Below are 21,740 nucleotides of genomic sequence, written 5' to 3'. Positions count from 1 at the left end.
AATACTACTAAATTTCTCTGCCTTTGCAAATTTTGCGGGGAGGTGGAAAGTAAAACAGAACACGTTTGATTTTTTTTTTACAAAAAAAAACTTTTAATAAATGCTATCAGACCTGCCTAGGAAGCAAAATGATTGCCAATCTTACTTTAATGATACTGTTCATATGGCCAATTTGGCCCTGAACAATGTCACATTGAGACCAAAATTAAAAGGGGGGAAAAAGGGAACTATCTAAATAACCCATAAGGAAATTAGTATTTTTAAATCTTGATTGACTGAGATAAAAACTTGGCGACTGCCAATGTAGTATTAAAATCCACCCTTGCTAAAAGAACCCATCAGATTATCCAGTTCTGAGACAGATTCCGAATAAAAGGCATTATCTATCTGTCTCTAGCCTCGTTGAGCAGGTCACAGCTAAACAAGGAATGCAGAAGAGTGTCTATTTGGCCAGAACCACATTGACATACTCTCTAATGACTGCCAATCAAGTGATTCATTACGACGCCGAAGCACCACAATGCCAGCTCAGGAATCCAGCGGTTTCCGGACATGGGGGCGGGGGGCAGACGTGGCATGTCGAGGAAGCAGGTCACATCTTAGGGAAGCTGGCCATGTTGGCGATCCCGCAGGCATTGTTCCTGTCCCGGGCCATCAGGATGTAACCCTTCTCACCCCAGTCCTCTCCCCAACTGTGGGGTGAAATGCAAGAGAGATGGGGACAGGGTATTAGCGCCTCTGTAATGTTCTCGATGGGTAGCCGTATTAGTCTGTCTGTAGTACCAGAATCATAAAATCATAGAGTTGGACGGGACCACCAGGGTCATCTAGTCCAGACCCCTGCCCAATGCAGGAAATTCACAATTACCTCCCCCACACCCCCAGTGACCCCTACTCCATGCCCAGATGATGGCCAAGATGCCCTCCCTCTCAAGAGCTGCCTAAGGTCATAGAATCAGCATTGCTGACAGATGGCCATCTAGCTTCTTCTTAAAAACCTCCAGGGAAGGAGAGCTCACCAAGGAAGCCTGTTCCACTGAGGAACCACTCTAACTGTTAGAAAATTCTTCCTAATGTCTAGACGGAAATTCTTGATTTAATTTCAGCCCGTTAGTTCTGGTCCGACCTTCTGGGGCAACAGAAAACAACTCAGCACCCTCCTCTATGTGACAGCCCTTCAATTACTTGAAGATGGCTATCATATCCCCTCTCAGTCTTCTCTTCAGGCTTAACATACCCAGCTCCTTCAACCTTTCCTCATAGGACTTGGTCTCTAGACCCCTCACCATCTTTGTTGCCCTCCTCTGGACACGTTCCAGCTTGTCTATATCTTTCTTAAATTGTGGTACTCAAAACTGAACACAGTACAATAGGTGAGGTCTAACCAGAGGAGAGTAAAGCGATACCATCACTTCGTGTGATCTGGATGATTGTAGACTCACAAATTTTCTGGCAGGGGATGAGCTTTCATGAGTCACAACTCACCTTCTGCAGGCCAAGCAGGTGCTCTGCCACTGAGCCACAACCTCTCTGAGTGACGAGTGGAAACAATACCCAAAGGACCACCTATTCCCATATGAACCTACCTGTCCACTGAGGAGTGGCTTTGGCTGCCCCTGTGGCAACCCAGGGAAGGACCTTCTCAGTCATGGCACCGAAACTCTGGAATTCCCTTCCCAGGGAAATTTGTCTATCTCCTTCTATCTTTGTCTTCCGCCAGTGGGCGAAGACTTTTTTTGTTTTGTTTGGCGTTCCCTCACGGACTCTTATTAGTTCTCCTCCCTGTTATGTGCTTGTAGGTTTATGTGTTTATATGTTTATTTAAAATGGAGAAGGGGAGCATCTTGACAAAATGAAGAAATAAATAATAAATTTGAAGAAGAGTTGGTTTTTATATGCCGACTTTCTCTACCACTTAAGGGAGACTCAAACCGGCTTACAATCACCTTTCCTTCCCCTCCCCTCAAGAGACCCCCTGTGAGGTTGGTCAGGCTGAGAGAGCTCTAAAAGAGTTGTGACTAGCCCAAGGACACCCAGCTGGCTTCATGTGGAGTAGTGGGGAAACAAATCCAGTTCACCAGATTACGGTAGCCTCCGCCGCTCATGTGGAGGAGTGGGGAATCGAACCCGGTTCTCCAGATCAGACTCCACCGCTCCAAACCACCACTCTTAACCACTACACCACGCCGGTCATTTTAAATGTTTTTATATACATGTATTTTAAACATTATTTTAATGTTTGAAATATTAGCCGCCTTGGGGACTTTGAGATGGGTGGAAAGGCGACAGACAGACAGACAGACAGACAGACAGATAGATATGGTCAAATAATGTGAAAAAGTTTCAAACCTGTTGATAACCTTAAGGCTCACAAGCTCCTGTCCTTCCACAAACTATGTAAAATAGAATTGTTTAGGAGGGCCTTTTTATAAAGATAATAGGGCTGTATTAGAATACTTCAAGAAGGTGTTTGTATAAAGGGAACAGGAGAGTGGCCGGTGCCACTGTGTATGGCATGTATTTTTTGTTTATTGAAAATATTGTCCTCCTCTTACAACATTGACTTTAACTTTTGTAATTCCATTTTCTGCATTGTGCGGCATATCAGGTATAATACTTTTTTTTTTTTTGCATCGTTTCTGCTTTCTGTAATCCTAGTCCTAGAACAGGGGTCCTAGTCTGTGGGCACCTTTGGAATTCTGTGGTGGGTGCAAACACAAAATGGCTACTGCAGGAGGCGGAGCCAGCCACAAAATGGCTGTGTCGGGAGGTGGAGCCAACCACAAATTGTCAGAGAGTGAGGTTATGCATAATTCGAATAGTAGCTCTTCAACATTTCAGGCAGAAGCTCTGGTTTAACAGGATGCCTTTTAAAACGAACATATTGCTTTTAAAATACATTCTTGCATGCATACACAGTAGTGCAGTGAAGATCCTTGTGACTGCGGTGGCACCTGTTGTTAAAAAACTGTTAATGAATCTGCGTAGCCCATCAGATCTCCAATGGCCAATCAGAAGCCTTGCTGGGCAAAAGCCCCACCTGGCCCCGCCCACTTTCTAAAAACACTTGGTGCAGCCAGGAAAGGCACAACACAATGGCGGGGACCCCTGTACCAGAGGGCACTGCTTATTAGATGTCTCTATTCGACTGAAATGTTTTACACCAGGCAATCCAGTAATCCACCTTGATTCTCAGTGAGAAAGGAGGGCTGTAAACAAACAGCCGTAAAGCTAGAAGAAGCCAAATGTTACCTGTTTTTGACGATCCAGTATTTTTTGCCTTGCTTGGTGCCGAAGCCCACGACCAGGACGGCGTGGTTGACGTTGCTGGAACTGCAGTTCTCGTCATAATACACACCTGAGAGAGCAGGAGAAGGAGGAAGAGGAAAAGTTGGTTTTTATATGCCAACTTTCTCTACCACTTAAAGGAGACTCAAACCGGCTTACCTCCCCCTCCCCACAACAGACACCCTGTGAAGTAGGTGGGGCTGAGAGAGCTCTATCAGAGCTGTGACTAGCTTGAGGTCACCCATATGGCTTTGTGTAAAGGAGTGGGGAAACAAATCCAGTTCACCAGATTAGCGACCGGTGCTCATGTGGAGGAGTGGGGAATCAAACCTGGTTCTCCAGATCAGACTCCATCGCTCCAAACCACTGCTCTTAACCACTACACCATGCTGAAGAGGCAGAACCTGTCATGCCAGGTGCCTGGGCACTTAGGGTTGCAAAATGGGAGCGGAGATTCCAACAACTGGTGTCTGTGACATCACAGCATCTCACAAAGTTTTGGATTTTACCATAGAGATTTGGGAAATTCCTAGAATGTCGCCCGATGCCATGACATCACTTCTGTCTCTGAAAGCGGAACCGACGTCACGGTGTCACCAACACTGATTTTTGCCCCACGTTTTGTTCCTGCTGCTCCATGGACTGATAGCGGTAGCACGGACCTTCGGGGTGGGAGGTTGCCTGCCGTAGTGCATCATCAGGTAGCGCTATGTGAAAGACACCCTGCGCATGGCCGTATAGGGTTGGGTGATGGAGGTGGAGAACTTACCAGCCGCAAATGGAGGCTGGCGTCGATGTCCCTTCTGGAAGTGACGTTATCACGTCTCTGATGATTGCGGGGATTCTCTGGTATTTGGGCAAAACTCTATGGTAGAAGCTGCTTTTACCATAGAGTTTTGCCCAAATACCAAAGCGTCCCTGCGGTCATTGGCAATGTGATAATGCTACTTCTGGAAGTGATGTCAACACTAGCCTCTGTTTGCAGCTAATAAGTCCCCTTAAGGCCAGCTCTATAGCGCCAGGGGGAGGGAGCTCAGAGTGGGGAATCTCCCGCCCCCAGCAGAGGTATGAACACATGAAGCTGCCTTATACTGAATCAGACCCTCGGTCCATCGAAGTCAGTATTGTCTACTCAGACCGGCAGCAGCTCTCCAGGGTGTCAGGCTGAGGTCTTTCCCATCACATACTTGGTCCCTTTAACTGGAGATGCCAGGGACTGAACCTTGGACTTTCTGTATGCCAAGCAGATATTCTACCACTGAGCCACAGCCCCTCCCCTAAAGGTTGTCACATGAACACATGAAGTTGCCTTTTACTGAATCAGACCCTTGGTCCATCAAAGTCAGTATTGTCTACTCAAGACGGGCATTGGCTCTCCAGGGTCTCAGGCAGGGGACTTTTCACATCACCTACTTTGCCTAGTCCCTTTAACTGTAGATGCCAGGGATTGAACCTGGGACCTTCTGCATGCCAAGCAGATGCTCTACCACTGAGCCATGGCCCTTCCCCATCCTTGGTCCATCAAAGTCAGTACTGACTACTCAGACTAGCAGCAGCTCTCCAGGGTCTCAGGCAGAGGTCTTTCATGTTACCTGCTTGCCTGGTTCCTTTAACTGGAGATGCCGGGGATTGATCCTGGGACCTTCTGCATGCCGAGCAGATGCTCTACCACTGAGCCATGGCCCCTCCCCTAGGATGACGACCCTAGGGCTGGATCCCGGTTTAGGAGGGCCATGGACAGAAAGTGCCTAGGTGCCCCCTCTCCTCCTCTGACCACCACCAGGACCCTGGCTCACACCTTCCTTCCAGCCCACCCACATCTCCACACAGTAAGTCCCCACCCGCCCTCATCCCCCGCTGGTTGCCAGGGGGTACCCGGCAACCTGTCTCCCCACTTGGTTCCCAGCACCAATCAAGTGAAGCAGGTGGCAGCACCAACGTAGAAGTTCTCTCAGAGAGGAAGCTGCCACCCTTCCTTCCTACCCACCTTTGCGATAGAGTTTGAAGGACTCCAAGCTGACGTCGATGCCCACCGAGATGGGGCCAATCTGGGCTACGGCCCTCCTCAGGGCCTTCTCATCCCCTTTGGGGAGCTCCTGGAAGCCCTGGCACTTGGCGGCCTTGGCGCTTGGGTTGTACTTACAGCTTTCGTCCTGCAGAAAGGAAAGTGGAAAAATCTCCCAGAAAGCACGTTGGATCCAGTGTGGTGCAGTGGTTAAGAGTGGGGGTTTGGAGTGGTGAAGTCTGATCTGGAGAACCGGGTTTGGTTCCCCACTCCTCCACATGAAGCCAGCTAGGTGACCTTGGGCTAGTCACAGCTCTCTTAGAGCTCTCTCAGCCGCACCTACTTCACAGGGTGTCTGTTGTGGGGAAGGGAAGGTGATTGTAAGCCGGTTTGAGTCTCCCTTAAGTGGTAGAGGAAGTCAGCATATAAAAACCAACTCTTCTTCTTCATCATCATGGGGGCGGGAAAATACACCATGCTTGGCATGGAATCCAGTGTTTGTTTTCTTGGTCATCCAAAACACCTTCTGATCCAGATACAGTTTCATACTCACCTCTTCCTTCATACCCAAACCCCGCTTTCCTGGCCCGGGGAGCCTTTCATAGAATCATAGAGTTGGAAGGTACCACCAGGGTCATGTAGTCCAACCCCCTGAACAATGCAGGAATTTAACAACTACCTCCCCCAAGGGATGGCCAACCCCAAGGGTCAGACCTGGAGATAGGGTTGCCAGCTGTGGGTTGGGAAATACCTGGAGATTTGGGGGGTGGAGTCTGAGGAGGGCGAGGTTTGGGGAAGGGAAAACTTCAGTGCCATAGAGTCCAATTGCCAAAGCAGCCATTTTCTCCAGGGGAACTGATTTCTACCATTTGGAGCTCAGTTGTAATAGCGGGACATCTCCAGCCCCCACCTGGAGGTTCGCAAGCCTATGCGGAGATCTCCCAGTGTTACATCTGATCTCCAATGGCAGAGATCAGTTCCCCTGGAGAAAATGGCTGCTTTGGAGAGTGGGTTCTTTGGCATTATGCTTTGCTGAGGTTCCTCCTCTCCCAACCCCCGCTGCCCTCTCCAGTCTGCCCCCTACCTCAAATCTCCAGGAATTTCCCAACCTGAAGTTGGCAACCCTAAAGGAGAGAAGGGCCCTTTTGGGGGTGGAGCTTGGAGCTTAATAAGACAGGCAGTGAGTACCAAAGGGAGGGCTTTGGTGGTGAGGGAAACTTTTTCTGTGAACTTTCCATCCAAAGGAGACAGGCCAGATACACATTCCTGGCCTTTTTAGAGGGCATGAACAACCTTAAGGACATCAGAAGAGTCCTGCTGGATCAGACCAGTGGTCCATCAGGTCCAGCAGTCTGTTCACACAGTGGCCAACCAGGTGCCTCCAGGAAGCCCACAAACAAGACGACTGCGGCAGCACTATCCTGCCTGTGGTTCCACAGCACCTGATATAATAGGCACGCTCCTCTGAGACTGGAGAGACTAGGTATGCACCATGACTAGTATTCATTATGAGTAGTTTAGTAGCCTCTCCTCCATGAACATGTCCCCTCCCCTCTTATAGCATTCCAAGTTGGCAGCCATCAACACATCCTGGGGCAGGGAGTTCCACCATTTAACTATAACTCTCCAGGGTCTCAGGCTGAGGTCTTTAACATCACCTACAGCTGGATCCTTTAACTGGAGGTGCCGGGGATTGAACCTGGGACCTTCTGCATGCCATGGAGAGGCTCTACCACTGAGCCATGGATGCTCCCCATTACATTAGCCTTATAGTAAGGGTTCTTACATCGCCGATGTATGGATAGGAAGTGTCTGAATTGATGCCTTTGTTCTCCTGTATGTACTCAAAGGCCTTGGTCACGTAGCCGCCATCACAGCCATCACAACCAGTGACGCAGTCGACCAGGTTCTGGGGGCTGAGGTTGAGCAATTTGCCCGTCTTCTTCTTGAGCTGGCCTTCCAGGGCCCCCACGGAGCTAAACGCCCAGCAGGATCCGCATTGGCCCTACCAAGGAAGGTTGACAGTGAACTCAATGGAAAAACTGTTGCCAGGGTCATCATTCCCACACTTATAGAATCATAGAGTTGGAACGGACTCCAAGGGACATCTAGTCCAACCCACTGCACAATGCAGGAAATTCACAACTACCTCCCCCCACACACTCCCAGGGACCCCTACTCCATGCCCAGAGATGGCCAAGATGCCCTCCTGCTCATGATCGGCCTATGGTCATAGAATCAGCATTGCTGACCATCTAGCCTCTTCTTAAAAACCTCCAGGAAAGGAGAGCTCATCACCTCCCAAGGAAGCCTGTTCCACTGAGGAACTGCTCTGACTGTTAGAAAATTCTTCCTAACGTCTAGACAGAAACTCTTTTAATTTTACTTCAACCTGTTGGTTCTGGTCCAACCTTCTGGGGCAACAGAAAACAACTCGGCACCCTCCTCTATGTGACAGCCCTTGAAGATGGTTCTCATATGCCCTCTCAGTCTTTTCTTCTTCAGGCTAAAAATACCCAGCTCCTTCAACGTTTCCTCATAGGACTTGGTCTCCAGAACCCTCAGCATCTTTGTTGCCCTCTTCTGGACATGTTCCAGCTTGTCTATATCTTTCTTAAACTTAATGCCTCCTGGAGCACATGATGCTCAACATATCCGTTTCCCTCAAAGGAGGCTGCCTGGTGTGTCCTGAATGAATTAATGCTCGGGCTTAACCTCCACTTTTGGTGGGGTTGTGATATTCTGCTGTCTCTCTCCATAGGCTGGATCATTCCACCACTCAGTGCAGAAAATGTGGCAGTCAGAAGCCTGCAGAGGAGGCTGCCTGCTGTGTCTCTGAGTGAGTTACAGGCCTGACTTTGCCCAGCTTGCTGACTCTTGGTACTGGTCATATCATTCCACCAGTGAATGCAGAAAATCTGTCAGAATCACCTGTCCTCAGAGTAGGCATGTCCAGGACAGTGACTCACAGAGCAAGGAGGAGAGAGGGCCTGTTTTTCTGAGGGCGGGTACATTTTTAAGCCGATTTTGTGTATCAGAGTGAACTGTGTCCCCAGTGTCAATTCAGAAAGAAAGTCCAAAGCGATCAGGAGCATCGAATGACAAAAATGACCAGCAACCCAACTGCTAATCATGTGAGATCTTCAGCGAACCCAGTTCCTTACAGAGAAACCACCTGAAAGTCTGGCTGAAGATCCATCCAGAGAACCCAGTGAAAACAGAGGAACTGACCTGATTCTTCACAGGAGTGACGTAGCCTTTCTTTCTGTAATCTACTGAGCCAGGTATCCTCTTTTTCCAGTCCGGGATGTACACAGTGTTGTTGTTGGGCTTATGAGAAGGAGGGACTTTGAGGCCGGTCATCTTCTGTACTATCTCTTCACTTGTCTGAATGGGGAAAAATGGACATATGGGCTGTAAGGAAGAAGCCATTAAGCAACCCGGCCTTGAGAGTTTCACCCCCCTAGGGAATCACAGCTGAGATAGTTTTGAGAACATGTGGAACTAATGAGGAGGCAGGAACCCAAGGTCGGCGGTTAAGTGAAAAGGGAGGTTGCTCCAAGGGGGAGAAAGCTTGGTTCGGGATTTTGTTTGTTCTACAGCGACTAATAGTAAGGAGGAATAAGACCAGCTCTGCGTTGTAAGTAGAGTAGATTTCTAGTTGCTTTGAGTTTGTTATTTCCCTTTTAATTGCCTGAAATGGGTATGAGAGCTTGTTTTCTTTACTTGCTCTATCAGAAAGCAATAAACTTGTTTATATTATTTAAGCAAAGGTGTGAGTCTTGTCCCTGTGTGACTCTTCCCTGCCAAGAATGAACCAGACTTCATGCGTTGAGAAGAGACTAGAACCTTACATGGGCCTGGGGGAAACAGGTGCTTGAATAACTTCTGACATCAGGAAAAGAACAGAGTAGCCAAGTGGTAGACCTATGTGACCTTTGTTTGGGCCCAGGCCAGCTCAATCTCGTGAGATCTTGGAAAACTAAGCAGGGTCGGCTCTAGTTAATACTTGGATGGGAGACCACCAAGAAAGTCCAGGGTAGCTACGCAGAGGCAGGCAATGGCAAACCACCTCTGTACATCTCTTGCCTTGACCTGGATGGCCCAGGCTAGCCCAGTCTTGCCAGATCTTGGAAGCTAAGCAGGGTTGACCCTAATTAGTACTTGGATGGGAAACCACCAAGGAAGTCGAGGCAGGCAATGGCAGGCAATGGCAGAGGCAAGCAATGGCAAACCACCTCTGTTTTTCTCTGCCCGGTCCTGGATGGTCCAGGCTAGTCTGATCTCATCAGATTTTGGAAACTAAGCAGGGTTAGCTGAAAAGCTAAAAGAACTCAAAGCAAAGTCGAATATGTTAATTTTGGAAGACTGTCCTTTCCATCATACGTTTCCAAATCTGGTGAAATGTCAGAGTTGGTCCCTGTTCTATGCAGAGAAGAGGGGAAGGAAAGTACTTTCAAAGTTGTAAGGAAAAAAAATCCACCACTTTCTTTTGCACAGAATTAATCAAATTAAAATCTCCCCGCTGGTACCCATAGATTGTTCTGTAGAAGTGTCTTTCCCAAGAGGTCCTATTAATGGTTGCTTTGGGAATTGGACTCTGTGACATTGAAGTCCCTCCCCTCTCCAAACTCCGCCCTCCTCAGGCTCCACCCCAAGAATCTCCAGGTATTTACCTACTCGGAGCTAGCAACCCTAGGTCATAGCCACTTACCATATCGGCCAGGCGGTTCATGGTCATTTGAAAAGTCTGTTTTCCCAGGAAATATTCTAGGTTGTGGGTGTTGACGTATTTGAGGTTCTTCTCCCAGATGTGTCTTCTGGAGACTTCATCCATCTGCCGGTCACAGATAAAGGGCAGTTGAACACATGAAGCTGCCTTCTACTGAATCAGACCCTCGGTCCTCAAGGTCAGTATTGTCTACTTTGACTGACAGCGGCTCTCCACGTTCTCCGGCTTTCACTTCACCTACCGCCTGGTCCTTTCAACTGGAGATGCCGGGGATTGAACCTGGGACCTTCTGCATGCCAAGCAGTTGCTCTACTTCTGAGCCACGGCCTCTCCCCCCAGAAATGCTTTCCCCAGCACAAACTCCTTGTCCTTAAAAGCCCCCCAGAATTCGCCTCATCTCCCTGCTGTCTCACGTGTAATTAATATGTAGCTGCCTTACATTGAATCAGGGTCCATCAAGGTCAGAACTGTCTACTCAAACTGGCAGTGGCTCTCCAGGGTCTCAGGCAGAAAATGGTCTTTTGTATCACATACTGCCCGGTTCTTTTTAACTGGCTTATACCAAATCAGACCTTTTGGTCCATCAAAGTCAGTACTGCCAGCTCAGACTGGCAGTGGCTCTCCAGGGTCTCAGGCTGAGGTCTTTCACATCACCTGCCGCCTGATCCTTTTAACTGGTTATGCCGGGAATTGAACCTGGGACCTTCTGCCTGCAAAGCAGATGCTGTACCACTGAGTTATGACCCCTCGCCACGACTCTCCAGGGTCTCAGGCAAAGGTCTTTCACCTCACCTCCTGCCTCGTCCTTTTAACTGGAGATGCCGGGGGATTGAACCTGGGACCTTCTGCATGTGAAGCAGAGGCTGAGACACGGCCCCTCCTCACCCTTGGTCCATCAAAGTCAGTATTGTCTACTCAGACCAGCAGCAGCTCTCCAGGGTCTCAGGCAGAGGTTTTTCACATTACCTACCTGCCTAGTCCCTTTCACTGGAGATGCCAGGGATTGAACCTGGGACCTTCTGCATGCTAAGCAGATGCTCTACCACTGAGCCATGGTACCTCGCTATGGCTCTCCAGGTTCTCAGGCAGAGGTCTTTCACATCACCTACCTGCCTAGTCCCTTTAACTGGAAATCCCGGGGATTGAACCTGGGACCTTCTGCATGCCGAGCAGAAGCTCTACCACTGAGCCACAGCCCCTCCCCATGGACTACCACACACAACCTGTGCAACATCATCACCATGTAGTACCTTGCTTTTATATTCTTTCCTGAAGATCTTCTTAAAGAATTCCCACTTTGAGTCCAGCACCTCGTCTAGATTGATACCACTCTTTGCGAGGGGCAGCAGGGCAGCTAGGAGCGTGATCCACCTCATGCTGGAATGGAAAGAGACACGGTGAGGTCAAGAACCAGCAGCATCAAGAGGGCGTCCCCTGGAGCAAAGCCCCTCAGCAGGACAGTAAGCAGGTGGAGGAGAAGGCGAGGCAGATGTTTGGATTGGCCCCACCTATGACATTATGCCAGCGTGGTGGAGTGGTTGAGTGGTGGACTCTAATCTGGAGAACCAGGTTTGATTCCCCACTGCTCCACGTGAAGCCAGCTGGGTGACCTTGAGCTAGTCACAGTTCTCTCCTAACTCTCTCAGCCCCAACTAACTCACAAGGTGGCTGTTGTGGGGAGAAGAAGGGAAGGAGATTGTAAGCCGGTTTGAGTCTCTTTTAAAAAGTAGAGAAAAGCATGATATAAAAATCAACTCTTCATAGAATCATAGAGTTGGAAGGGATCACCAGGGTCATCTAGTCCAACCCCCTGCACAATGCAGGAAATTCATAACTACCCCCCCACACACACACACAGTGACCCCTGCTCCATGCCCAGAAGATGGCCAAGATGCTCTCCCTCTCATCATCTGCTTTTTTGGGTATTTTGCATTGGACCAAGTCAGCTACATGCAATCTAAGCCCAACTGTACAAAAATGAAACAATGATGAGAGTACTTCTGAGTGCATACAGAGTGCCTTCCCTATACCACTAAGGAATTGCAGCTAACGCCTTCCATTCTGGGAAGAAGGGACAGTTTTGAATTCAGAGGTATAGGGTGCTTTGCAGGACATCGAAGAATTCCTGGGACGATTTATTGGCACATGAAGAAGAAGAGTTGGTGTTTATATGCCAACTTTCTCTACTGCTTTAGGCAGAATCCAACTGGCTTACAATCACCTTCCCTTCCCCTCCCCACAACAAACACTTTGTGAGGGAGGTGGGGCTGAGAGAGCTGTGACTACCCCAAGGTCATCCAGCTGGCTTTATGTGGAGGAGTGGGGAAACAAATTGTTTTAAATACAATAAATAAAAAAGACGGCCCTGCTGCTAGGTCTCTTAAAGCTTGTGTACATCACTGATTCAACTTGGAAGCCTTAGCTCTTATAGAGTGGGGAAGCAGCCCTAAGGGTTGCAGCATCTTCCCTGGAAGGAGAAGGAGGAGGAGAAGAAGAGTTGGTTGTTATATGCCAACTTTCTCCACCACTTAAGTAGTAGAAAAGGGCAAGAGTCCAGTAGCACCTTAAAGACTAACAAGAATATTTTCTGGTATGATAATTCCCACTGTGAATTATCCACCACTTAAGGAAGACTCAAACCGGCTTATAGTCACCTTCCCTTCCTCTCCCCACAACAGGCACCCTGTGAGGTAGGTGAGGCTGGAGAGAACTGTGACTAGCCCAAGCTGGCTTCATGTGGAGGAGTGGGGAAACCAACCCAGGTCCCCAGATTAGAGTCTGTCATGCTGGAGTCTGGAAACCTCCACCCGTCCAGCCCTGCTCACCTGAGTCCCAATCAGCCACCGGTCCTCGGCTTTCGGAGTTAACTGGTTCGGCGGGACAGAAAACAGCCCAGAGTCTGCAGTGGACGGATGCGGCCGGAGTGGCTGCTTTTATGCTGGGCTGGTTTCGAGGAAGCCTGGCAGTCAGAACAAACACTGGGCTGCCTCTCACGCAAAATTCACTCAGACGTGGAGGGCAAACAATGCCAGGGGTTGTGTGGCAGCGGTGGATAAAGGGATGGGCAGGCTGTGGGGAACAGAATCAGATTCTTCCCGTGATCTGCTGGCCAGGAGAGAATCGGCTTCTCAGCTGGGGCATTGAACTCTGAAGCGAGATGGGGAGGAGACGGAGACCTGGATTCCCAACGTACAGCTCTTTTTATTCGGCTGTGGGGTGGGGTGGGGGCATTCTTTCAAAGTCGTTCCTTGCAAACATGAACAAATATCTTCACTCTCCAAACTCAATGACCACCAGAAATTGCATCAAGGAAAGACAACCTTTGGAAAAAACCAGCCTTGACCTGGATACCCCCAGGTTAGCCTGACCTCTTCAGATCTCAGAAGCTAAGCAGGGTCAGCCCTGGTTAGTACTTGGGTGGGAGGCCACCCAGGAAGTCCAGGGTTGTGACGCGGAGTCAGACAATGGCAAACCACCTCTGAGTGTTGCTTGCCTTGAAAACCCTAGGGGGTAGCCATAAATCAGCTGTGACCTGACGGCAAAAAAAAAATTAATAATAACCAACCAGATTGTCCGCATTCTTCTTATTTACAGATAATTGTTCATTTTGTAAAAATGCAAAGTTACTAGATCAGGGGTGTCGAACTCATTTGTTACGAGGGCTGGATAAGAAGAAGAGTTGGTTTTTATATGCCGACTTTCTCTATTTTCTAAGGAGAATCAAACCGGCTTACAATCGCTTCCCCTCCCACCCCCAACAGGCACCCTGTGAGGTAGGCGGAGCGGAGAGAGCTCGGAGAGAACTGTGACTAGGCCAAGGTCACCCAGCAGGCTTCATGTGGAGGAGCGGGGAAACCAACCCGGTTCACCACATTAGAGTCCGTCGCTCATGTGGATATGACATAAATGTCACTTGGTCAGGCCGAGCTATTTGTTACCAGCTCAAATTGGGAGAGGGGGGTGGGGGGCGGGAAGGGGGGGCTGCCTTTACTGGTGGGCCTGCAGTGGGTTTCCAGCCCAAATTATTATTACTATCATTTCTTTTTTCCTTTCTACTTCTCTGATGCTATCCCTTTATTGTGTAGATTGCTACTCTCAGGGAATCTTCCTTCCGGCTGACACCTTTTCTCCATGTTCTTCTCCATCTTGGCACCATGACGGCAAGACATGCATCCTGTATCTCTATATTGGGTTTATTTGGTTAATACAGCCGAGTTTTGCCCTGTCTGGGAAGCGTGCTATTGAGTGCAGGGAATCAATCGTTCCAAGAAGTAAATTGCAAAAAGTAAAACATAAATTTATCCAAGTAGATTAGGGTTGCCAACCTCCAGGTAGTAGTTGGAGATCTCCTGCTGTTACAACTGATCTCCAGCTGATAGAGATCAGTTCACCTGGATTAAATGGTCGCTTTGGCAATTGGACTCTATGGCATTGAAGTCCCTCCCCGAACCCCGCCCTCCTCAGGCTCCGCCCCCAAAACCTCCCTCCGGTGGCAAAGAGGGACCCAGTGGCAACCCTAAAGTAGATTCTCTTCACATTCAAGTTCCAGTTGATAGAAAACCTAAGCTAAGGAGTACATTTCCCTGACACAACTGGCCAGCTGTTCTGACATCACGTGAATGCAAGGGGGAGTTATTTGTTTCTACTGGAACACCTGCCGAAATTTCTGCCTCCATTGCAGTCCATGTGGAGTAGAGAGAGGATGGCTACCGAGGGGGAGGAGTCAGAGGGCAGCGCCCCAGCTCAGTCAAAGAGAGGAACATCCCATTCAAGAGATAACACTTACGTACACTAGTGATTTAGCGTCCCCTAATGTTCAGGCGTGCTCAGTCTCTCACTCCAACCCTCTATTCATCCTAGCTTGCTAGACTAGATTAGAATCCTGTCTCTCAGAGTCATATGCCAATATAGTTTTGCTGCAGCAAGAATTACTATTGCTAAAAAATGGAAGCAAATAAATAAACCTTCAATTAAAGAATGGAGAGAAAAATTATGGTTTTATATGCGGATGGCCAAAATTACAGATTCTTTACATGGTAAAGATTTGGACGAATTTAAATATACTTGGTTAAAGGCCGCCGCATATTGGGATAAACTGGCAAAAACGGATTTTAAAGGTATATTTAACGAATTATAGTTTAATGTGATTTCTAATTAAGGAATAGATTAACAGGATGTTTTTATTTACTGTCATAACACTTCGCCGGAAGTCCAATGGTGAAGGGCACTTTGGTGGATGGTAGGGTATGGCACACCATGGGCCTCGGTTTTTTAAAAGAATAGATAGTAATTATTAATGTACTAGTTTTGGTCGCAATAGTGCATGGCACATACTTCTTGGTATTGTTTGTTTTTTCTTTCTTTTTTTGTCTTTTTTTCATTATTATTGTCATATATATATATTTTCTTTCTTTTTTGTATCTTTTATTTAAAAATCAATAAAAAATTATATATATATATATATATATATATATATATATATATATATATATATATATATATATATATATATATATATATATATAAAAGAATCCTGTCTCTATCCTCTCTAGAATTGAGTTCCTTACAATAAAGGACTCGTAGTAGTTTTGCAAAGATAAAGAGACTCCGTGTGTAACTTTGTTTCTTAGCAATGCACACAAACCACACAGACTCTGCTGCATTCTGCTAACCTCATGTCCCTTCAATAATGAAAGTCAGCTTGAGGGCATTATGCCAAAAGGCAGGGCGGAGATTCTCTAAAAGAATAAATGAAGCAGGGAAACAAAAACGCGGGGAGCGGGGAGATTGTTCGAGTGACCTGCAGCCCGCAAAGCCTGTTTCCCCTGTTCCTGTTCCTCCTTTGCTCACTGGTTTTTCTCAAAGACAAACAGCAACTCCTGCCCTCGTCCTAAATTCATCATGACAATCGCGTCCTCCTTGCAACAGATGACAGGATGGCCCCCCCCCATGGCCTGGTTTGGCAGCACCAGCCGGGGACCCCTTGCCTAGGCGGGCTTCCAGGGGTGAGTCTGTCTTCAGCCTTAGAAAAGAGCATGAGTCCAGTAGCACCTTAAAGACGAACAAAATTTCTGGCAGGGTATGAGCTTTTGTGAGCCACAGCTCGCTTCTTCAGATACAGCCACAATGTGAGTCCATCTATCCTTAAGTAGAGAGGAGTGAATGAAACACACAAAGGCAATGTAAATGTCAAAAGCAAGTGAATGGCATTAACAGGCAGGATTGGATTAGGTGTGATATGCAGAGGGGTACTAGGCTTGGAGAAATTAGCATTGGTAATGAGACAGGAATCCCAGATCTCTATTCAGTCCAGGAGACTGCATTGTCTTGAGCTTCAGTATTAGTTGTAATTCAGCAGTCTCTCTTTCTAACCAGCCTTAGAATATTTCTAATTTCAGCTGCAGAATATTTGTACAGTATGTGAGTTTCTGTTACTATGTATGGATGTGAAAGCTGGACAATGAAGAAAGCAGATAGGAAGACAGTAGATTCCTTTGAAAGGTGGTGTTGGAGGAGTGTTACGGATACCCTGGACTGCCAAAAAAACAAATCAGTGGGTTACAGATCGAATCAAGCATGAACGGACCCTAGAAGCTAAAATGACTAAACTGAGGCTGTCGTACTTTGGTCTCATTATGAGAAGAAAAGAGTCACTGGAAAAGACAATCATGCTAGGAAAAGTCGAAGGCAGCAGGAAAAGAGGAAGACCCAACACGAGATGGATTGACTCTGTAAAGGAAGCTACAGCCCTCTGTTTGCAAAATCTGAGCAAGGCTGTTGAGGACAGGACGTTTTAGAGAACGTTGATTCATAGGGGGTAGCCGTGTTAGTCTGTTTGCAGTAGTCAAAAAGGGCAAGAGTCCAGTAGCACCTTAAAGACTAACAAAAATATTTTCTGGTAGGGTATGAGCAGGTAAATGCATTGGGCTGAATAAAGACCTTGCATTCATGGCCCATTACCAATGCTGATTTCTCCACACCCATCTCTCCCCTGGACATCACAGACTCTTCTGCATATCACACCTAATCCCATCAAGCCTGCTATTCACATTTACATACTGTTCCTCTACTTAAAGACCGATGGATTCACATTCTAGCTGTATCTGAAGAAGTGAGCTGTGGCTCACGAAAGCTCATACCCTACCAGAAAATATTTTTGTTAATCTTTAAGGTGCTACTGGACTCTTGCCCTTTTTGACTATTGATTCATAGGGTCGCCCTTGTGTTCTTCCCCCTCCCGCTCACAAGGTCTCCCACTGCCTACGGTCACAGCTGCTCACACCACCTGCAGGTCTGTCCCTGAGGATGCTGCCAGCACAACTGCAGTGGCCATGACCAACTCTGCTGTGGGCACCACCCACATGCCCTCCTCTAGCAACGCTAGGCAGCTGTGATTATGAGCGGCCAAGCACTGGCGAGCAGGTGGGGCGAGGGCGTGAATGTGGGTGTCAGGGGACGCATGGGTGTCAGCGGTAACAATAGGGTTGCCAGCTCCAGGTTGGGAAATACCTGGAAATTTTGAGGGTGGAGCCTGAGGAGGGCAGGGTTTGGAGAGGGGAGAGACCTCGATGCCATAGAGTCCACCTTCCAAAGCAGCCATTTTCGCCAGGGGAACTGTCACCTGGAGATCAGTTGTAATAGCGGGAGATAGCCAGCCACTACCTGGAGGTTGGCAACCCTAAGTATCGAGCCCCATCAGAAACCCTGGGCCTTGGCAGATGCCCGAACTCAGGCCCTGTTCACCTGGACGGAGCGACTGGCTGTAGGTCCCAGCAAGCCTGGATGGGAAAGAAGGCGGTTAAGGGGAGAAACGATAGAGGTCTATAAAATTATGCATGGTGTGGAGAGAATGGACAGGGAGAAGCTTTTCTCCCTCTCTTGTAATACTAGAATGCAGGGTCATCTGCTGAAGCTGGAGGAGGAGAGATTCAAAACAGACAAAAGGAAGTACTTCTTCACACAACACACAGTTAAATTGTGGAACTCCCTGCCCCAGGATGTGGTGATGGCTGCCAACTTGGAAGGCTTTGAGAGGGGAGTGGACATGTTCATGGAAGAGAGGGGTATTCATGGCTACTAGTAAAAATGGATGCTAGTCATGATGCACACCTATCCTCTCCAGGATCAGAGGAGCATGCCTATTACATTAGGCGCTGTGGAACACAGGCAGGATGAATGCTGTTGCAGCCATCTTGCTTGTGGGCTTCCTAGAGGCACCTGTTTGGCCACTGTGTGAACAGACGGCTGGACTTGATGGGCCTGGGTCTGATCCAGCAGGGCTTTTCTTACGTTCTTATGAGTCTGCCCAATGCATGTGTGTAGCATCCCCCAGAAGATGGACGGGCTTAACACTGTCCCGCCTCTTATAAAGAAGCAATGCAAACCTGACTGTGGGTAAGGAGGGAGTTCTCTGCTGGAACTATCCAGAATGCAGATGCTTTCACACCTCAGCTTGGAAGGGGCTTTGCTTTCCACTCAGACCTCCTTCCTAAATTCAGATTGCTCACCCCAGGCTCTCTGGGTCCAGGGAAATTGCTTCACGATTGTAGAACTGAGTGTTTGGAAGGCAAATGTGAGAATGTGTCAAGCTTCTGTTGCACAAATCTTGGATGAAGTTGCCATAAATTCTTTGGTCTCAGCTGGTGACTGACTGATGAACATCTGACCTTGGCCGGTTCATATGTCTTTCTAACAAGCTGGGGCTTGGATGTGAATAACGGGGAATTTCCAACTGGCATCAAGAAGCAAAGTTTGATCAACACCACAAGACTCAGGCATGCTAGCACTCTCCACACAATTCAATGACATTCATTTCCCTGCAGTGTAATCCGATTTCAGCCTGTCACAACTGCAACGGATTATTTTGGGTTGGATCCCACAGATCTGTCCCCCAACATTTTCCTCTTGCACCAGGAGAAGGGGCAGCGCCAGGGTTAGCAGAACAGCTCCATGGGATCTGCCCCCATATGTCTTTGATTCTTATCCCCATTAATTTAAATCTATGTCTTTGATTCTTGTCTCCATTCATTTAAATCTAGATTAGATTACTGCAATGTCCTCTGCCTGGGGCTGCCCTTGAAGACTGTCCAGAAATTACTGTTGGTACAGAATGCTGTGGCCAGAATGCTGGCTGGAGTAGGTTGTAGGGACCATATTGCCCCAGTTTTCCTCCATCCACCTTGGCTCCCAGTTTGCTTCCAGGCCCACATTTGATATAATTTTAAATGTTAAAATATATATTTATATAAAGTATTTATTTCAATTGGATATTTTAATGATTGTTAGCTGCCCTGAACTGGACTCTGGTCAGGAAAGAGTGGAATAAAAAACAAATAAATAAATGCAAGGTGCTAGATTTGACCTTTAAAGGCCTATATGATTTGGGGCCAGAAGGAGCACCTACTCCCATGTAAACCTCCCTATCCTCTCCAGTCATCTTTGGAGGCCCTGCTTTGGGTGCCCCTGCAACCTGAGGCTAGATTGGCTGCAATCCAAGAAAGAGCCTTCTTGGTTGTGGCACCGAAACTCTTGAATGTCCTCACCTGGAAGATTCGTCTGTCTCCCTCTATAGTAGCCTTCCGCCAGTGGGTGAATACTTTGTTTGGTTGGTGATCCCACACTAACTCTTATTACCTCTCCTCCCTGTTTGTGTGCTTTTATGGGTTTATCTGTTTCGGTCTGTTAGGTTCATTTCTCTCCAATGTTTTATATATATTTGCATTTTAAATGCCTTTTAATATTTGAATGTTTTCACATTGGCCACCTCGGGAACCCTGCATTGGTGGGAAGATGGCATAGGCCCACTTTTCACGGAAGATTTTGATGCTCTCTTGCTGCGGAGCAAAAAAAAAAAAAGCGATTTAAATTTATTTTTCATGGGCGCGTTTTAAATTCATGTTTTTATATCCCCGTCAATCCAGAAGTAGTTTTGGTTTTTCATGGGAACAAAGCAAGCAGTATTCTACAACGGTTTGGTCTGTCCACTTCTGAAAAGCTCATGGTTTATGCCCGCCCTCAACTCCGCCCAGCAGATTACCCAGTGCAGTTCACCTCTGTGGACACAGCCCCAGCCCAAAAAAGCACCAGTCCCTCCGGTTTCCTTATATAACTTTTCTATTTACCATGCTCCCCGTTCCCACCCCCCGTACTTGGCCACCACCACCCTTTCCCAGACTTTGACAGACGGTCATCACTGTGCCCCCCCCCCCCCGTAGAGCTCCGGCCATCCATTGCCAGGAACTTCCATCCAGATAGAGAAGGGAGACCCAGAGCAGACTGGCTGCCCCTCTTCAGAAGGGTGACTGGAGTTTTGGCTTGGATTTGCAGGAGGGAGATCTGTCCTGCCTTGGAGGGAGGCTGTCCCCCGGGCTTGAAACTCTCCCAGCCAATTGCCGTTCACAGGGGAGGAGAAATTAGCCGACATGGGCGGGGACAATTGGTCCAAACCCAGGAATGTTTTTCATGGAGCGGGGGAAAAAAGCGTAGCAACCACAAAGAACGGACCAACACAGGTTTGAGAAGACGCGGAGTTGACACGGTTTTTCTGCTAAAACTCAAAGCGTTCATGAAAAATCAAAAATTTGAAGCAGGGCAAAACAAAGGCAAAACCGTGCCAAACCTCTGTGAAAAAATGACCAGTGACTGCGAGTTTTGAGGTTCTTGGGTGCAAGAAAACCAGGATGTGCTCATGGGGTTGCATTCCAAACCCCCACTCCCAAGTGGTTAGTGAGACAGAATAAGACTGGAGAGAACTGGGTTCAGATTCCCCCACCCTGCCCTGAATCTTACTGTGGGCTCTTAGGTCAGCCACTCTCTCTCTCTTGCAGCTTACTCTACCTCACAAAGTGTCTATTGAGTCAGAAAATGAATACCTCTACACCTATCATAATATGCCACCACTGACTGAATGGGATCTAAGGGCAACAGAGCTTCTATTAGGGTTGCCAACTCTGGGTTGGGAAATACATGGAGACTTTAGTGGTGGAGCCTGAGAAAGGCAGGGTTTGGTAAGGGGAGGGACTTCAATGGGGTATAATGCCATAGAGTCCACCTTCCAAAGCGGCCATTTTTCTCCAGGTGAAATGATCTCCAGCCACCACCTGGAGGTTGGCAACTGTAGGTTCTAAGGATGAATAAACGAGCACAGAATGAAAGACACAGGTAAAGCAAGAGAGCAGAGATGGTTTAAAGGAATTTTCTCAGCGGTGGGCAAGCAACATTGCTCATCTCACCCCGCCCCAGATGGCAATGATCCAACCATCTTGAAACAAAGGACATTTTGACAATACATGGCGCACTGGGGTGTGTGTGTTCTTTTCTGCATTTGTATTGCTGTGTAACTGTTGCATTTATAAAATGTTTCATTTTCAAAGTTCAATATGAGTTAATTCATACTTTTGACTAGTCTCAAGTAGTTGGTCCCAATAATATACTTTTAATGGATACGAAGACTGCAGTAGCAGCAGTCATCTTGATTTTCTATTTCATTATCTTTTTTTCTCTCTCATCCATCTGTCTTAAAAAAATAACCTTGTTCCTTTCAAAAACCCATATTGCCACCTGCACAAAAAATGAATTCCTGCAGCACATTTTATTTTCCTACTGCAGAAAATGTGCTCCACTGCACATTAGAATAAACCCTGAGCCGTATCTAACACTTCATTGGTTATGGACACGCACAGAAAGTGAAAATCACAGCCCAGTTCCTTGTTCTGG

General features: G+C 47.6%; 2 protein-coding genes across 2 annotated transcripts in view; one reads left to right on the top strand and one right to left on the bottom strand.

Moving 5' to 3' along the window:
- LOC130480597 (cathepsin K) overlaps positions 1–21,740 on the top strand; it is a 243,663-nt gene that overhangs the window by 20,415 nt on the left and 201,508 nt on the right. The gene's annotated exons all lie outside the window — the stretch shown is intronic.
- Positions 593–11,401, bottom strand: LOC130480599 (cathepsin K-like). The gene is made up of 7 exons (XM_056853202.1): positions 11,276–11,401; positions 10,008–10,130; positions 8,525–8,680; positions 7,080–7,298; positions 5,276–5,441; positions 3,253–3,358; positions 593–692 (listed from the first exon to the last, which is right to left on the bottom strand). The coding sequence occupies exons 1-7, from the start codon at positions 11,399–11,401 to the stop codon at positions 593–595; spliced, it is 996 nt and encodes a 331-aa protein (XP_056709180.1).

The sequence above is a fragment of the Euleptes europaea genome, chromosome 7, assembly GCF_029931775.1.
Source record: "Euleptes europaea isolate rEulEur1 chromosome 7, rEulEur1.hap1, whole genome shotgun sequence".
NCBI lineage: Eukaryota > Metazoa > Chordata > Lepidosauria > Squamata > Sphaerodactylidae > Euleptes > Euleptes europaea.
This window is presented reverse-complemented; position numbering and strand designations above follow the sequence as displayed.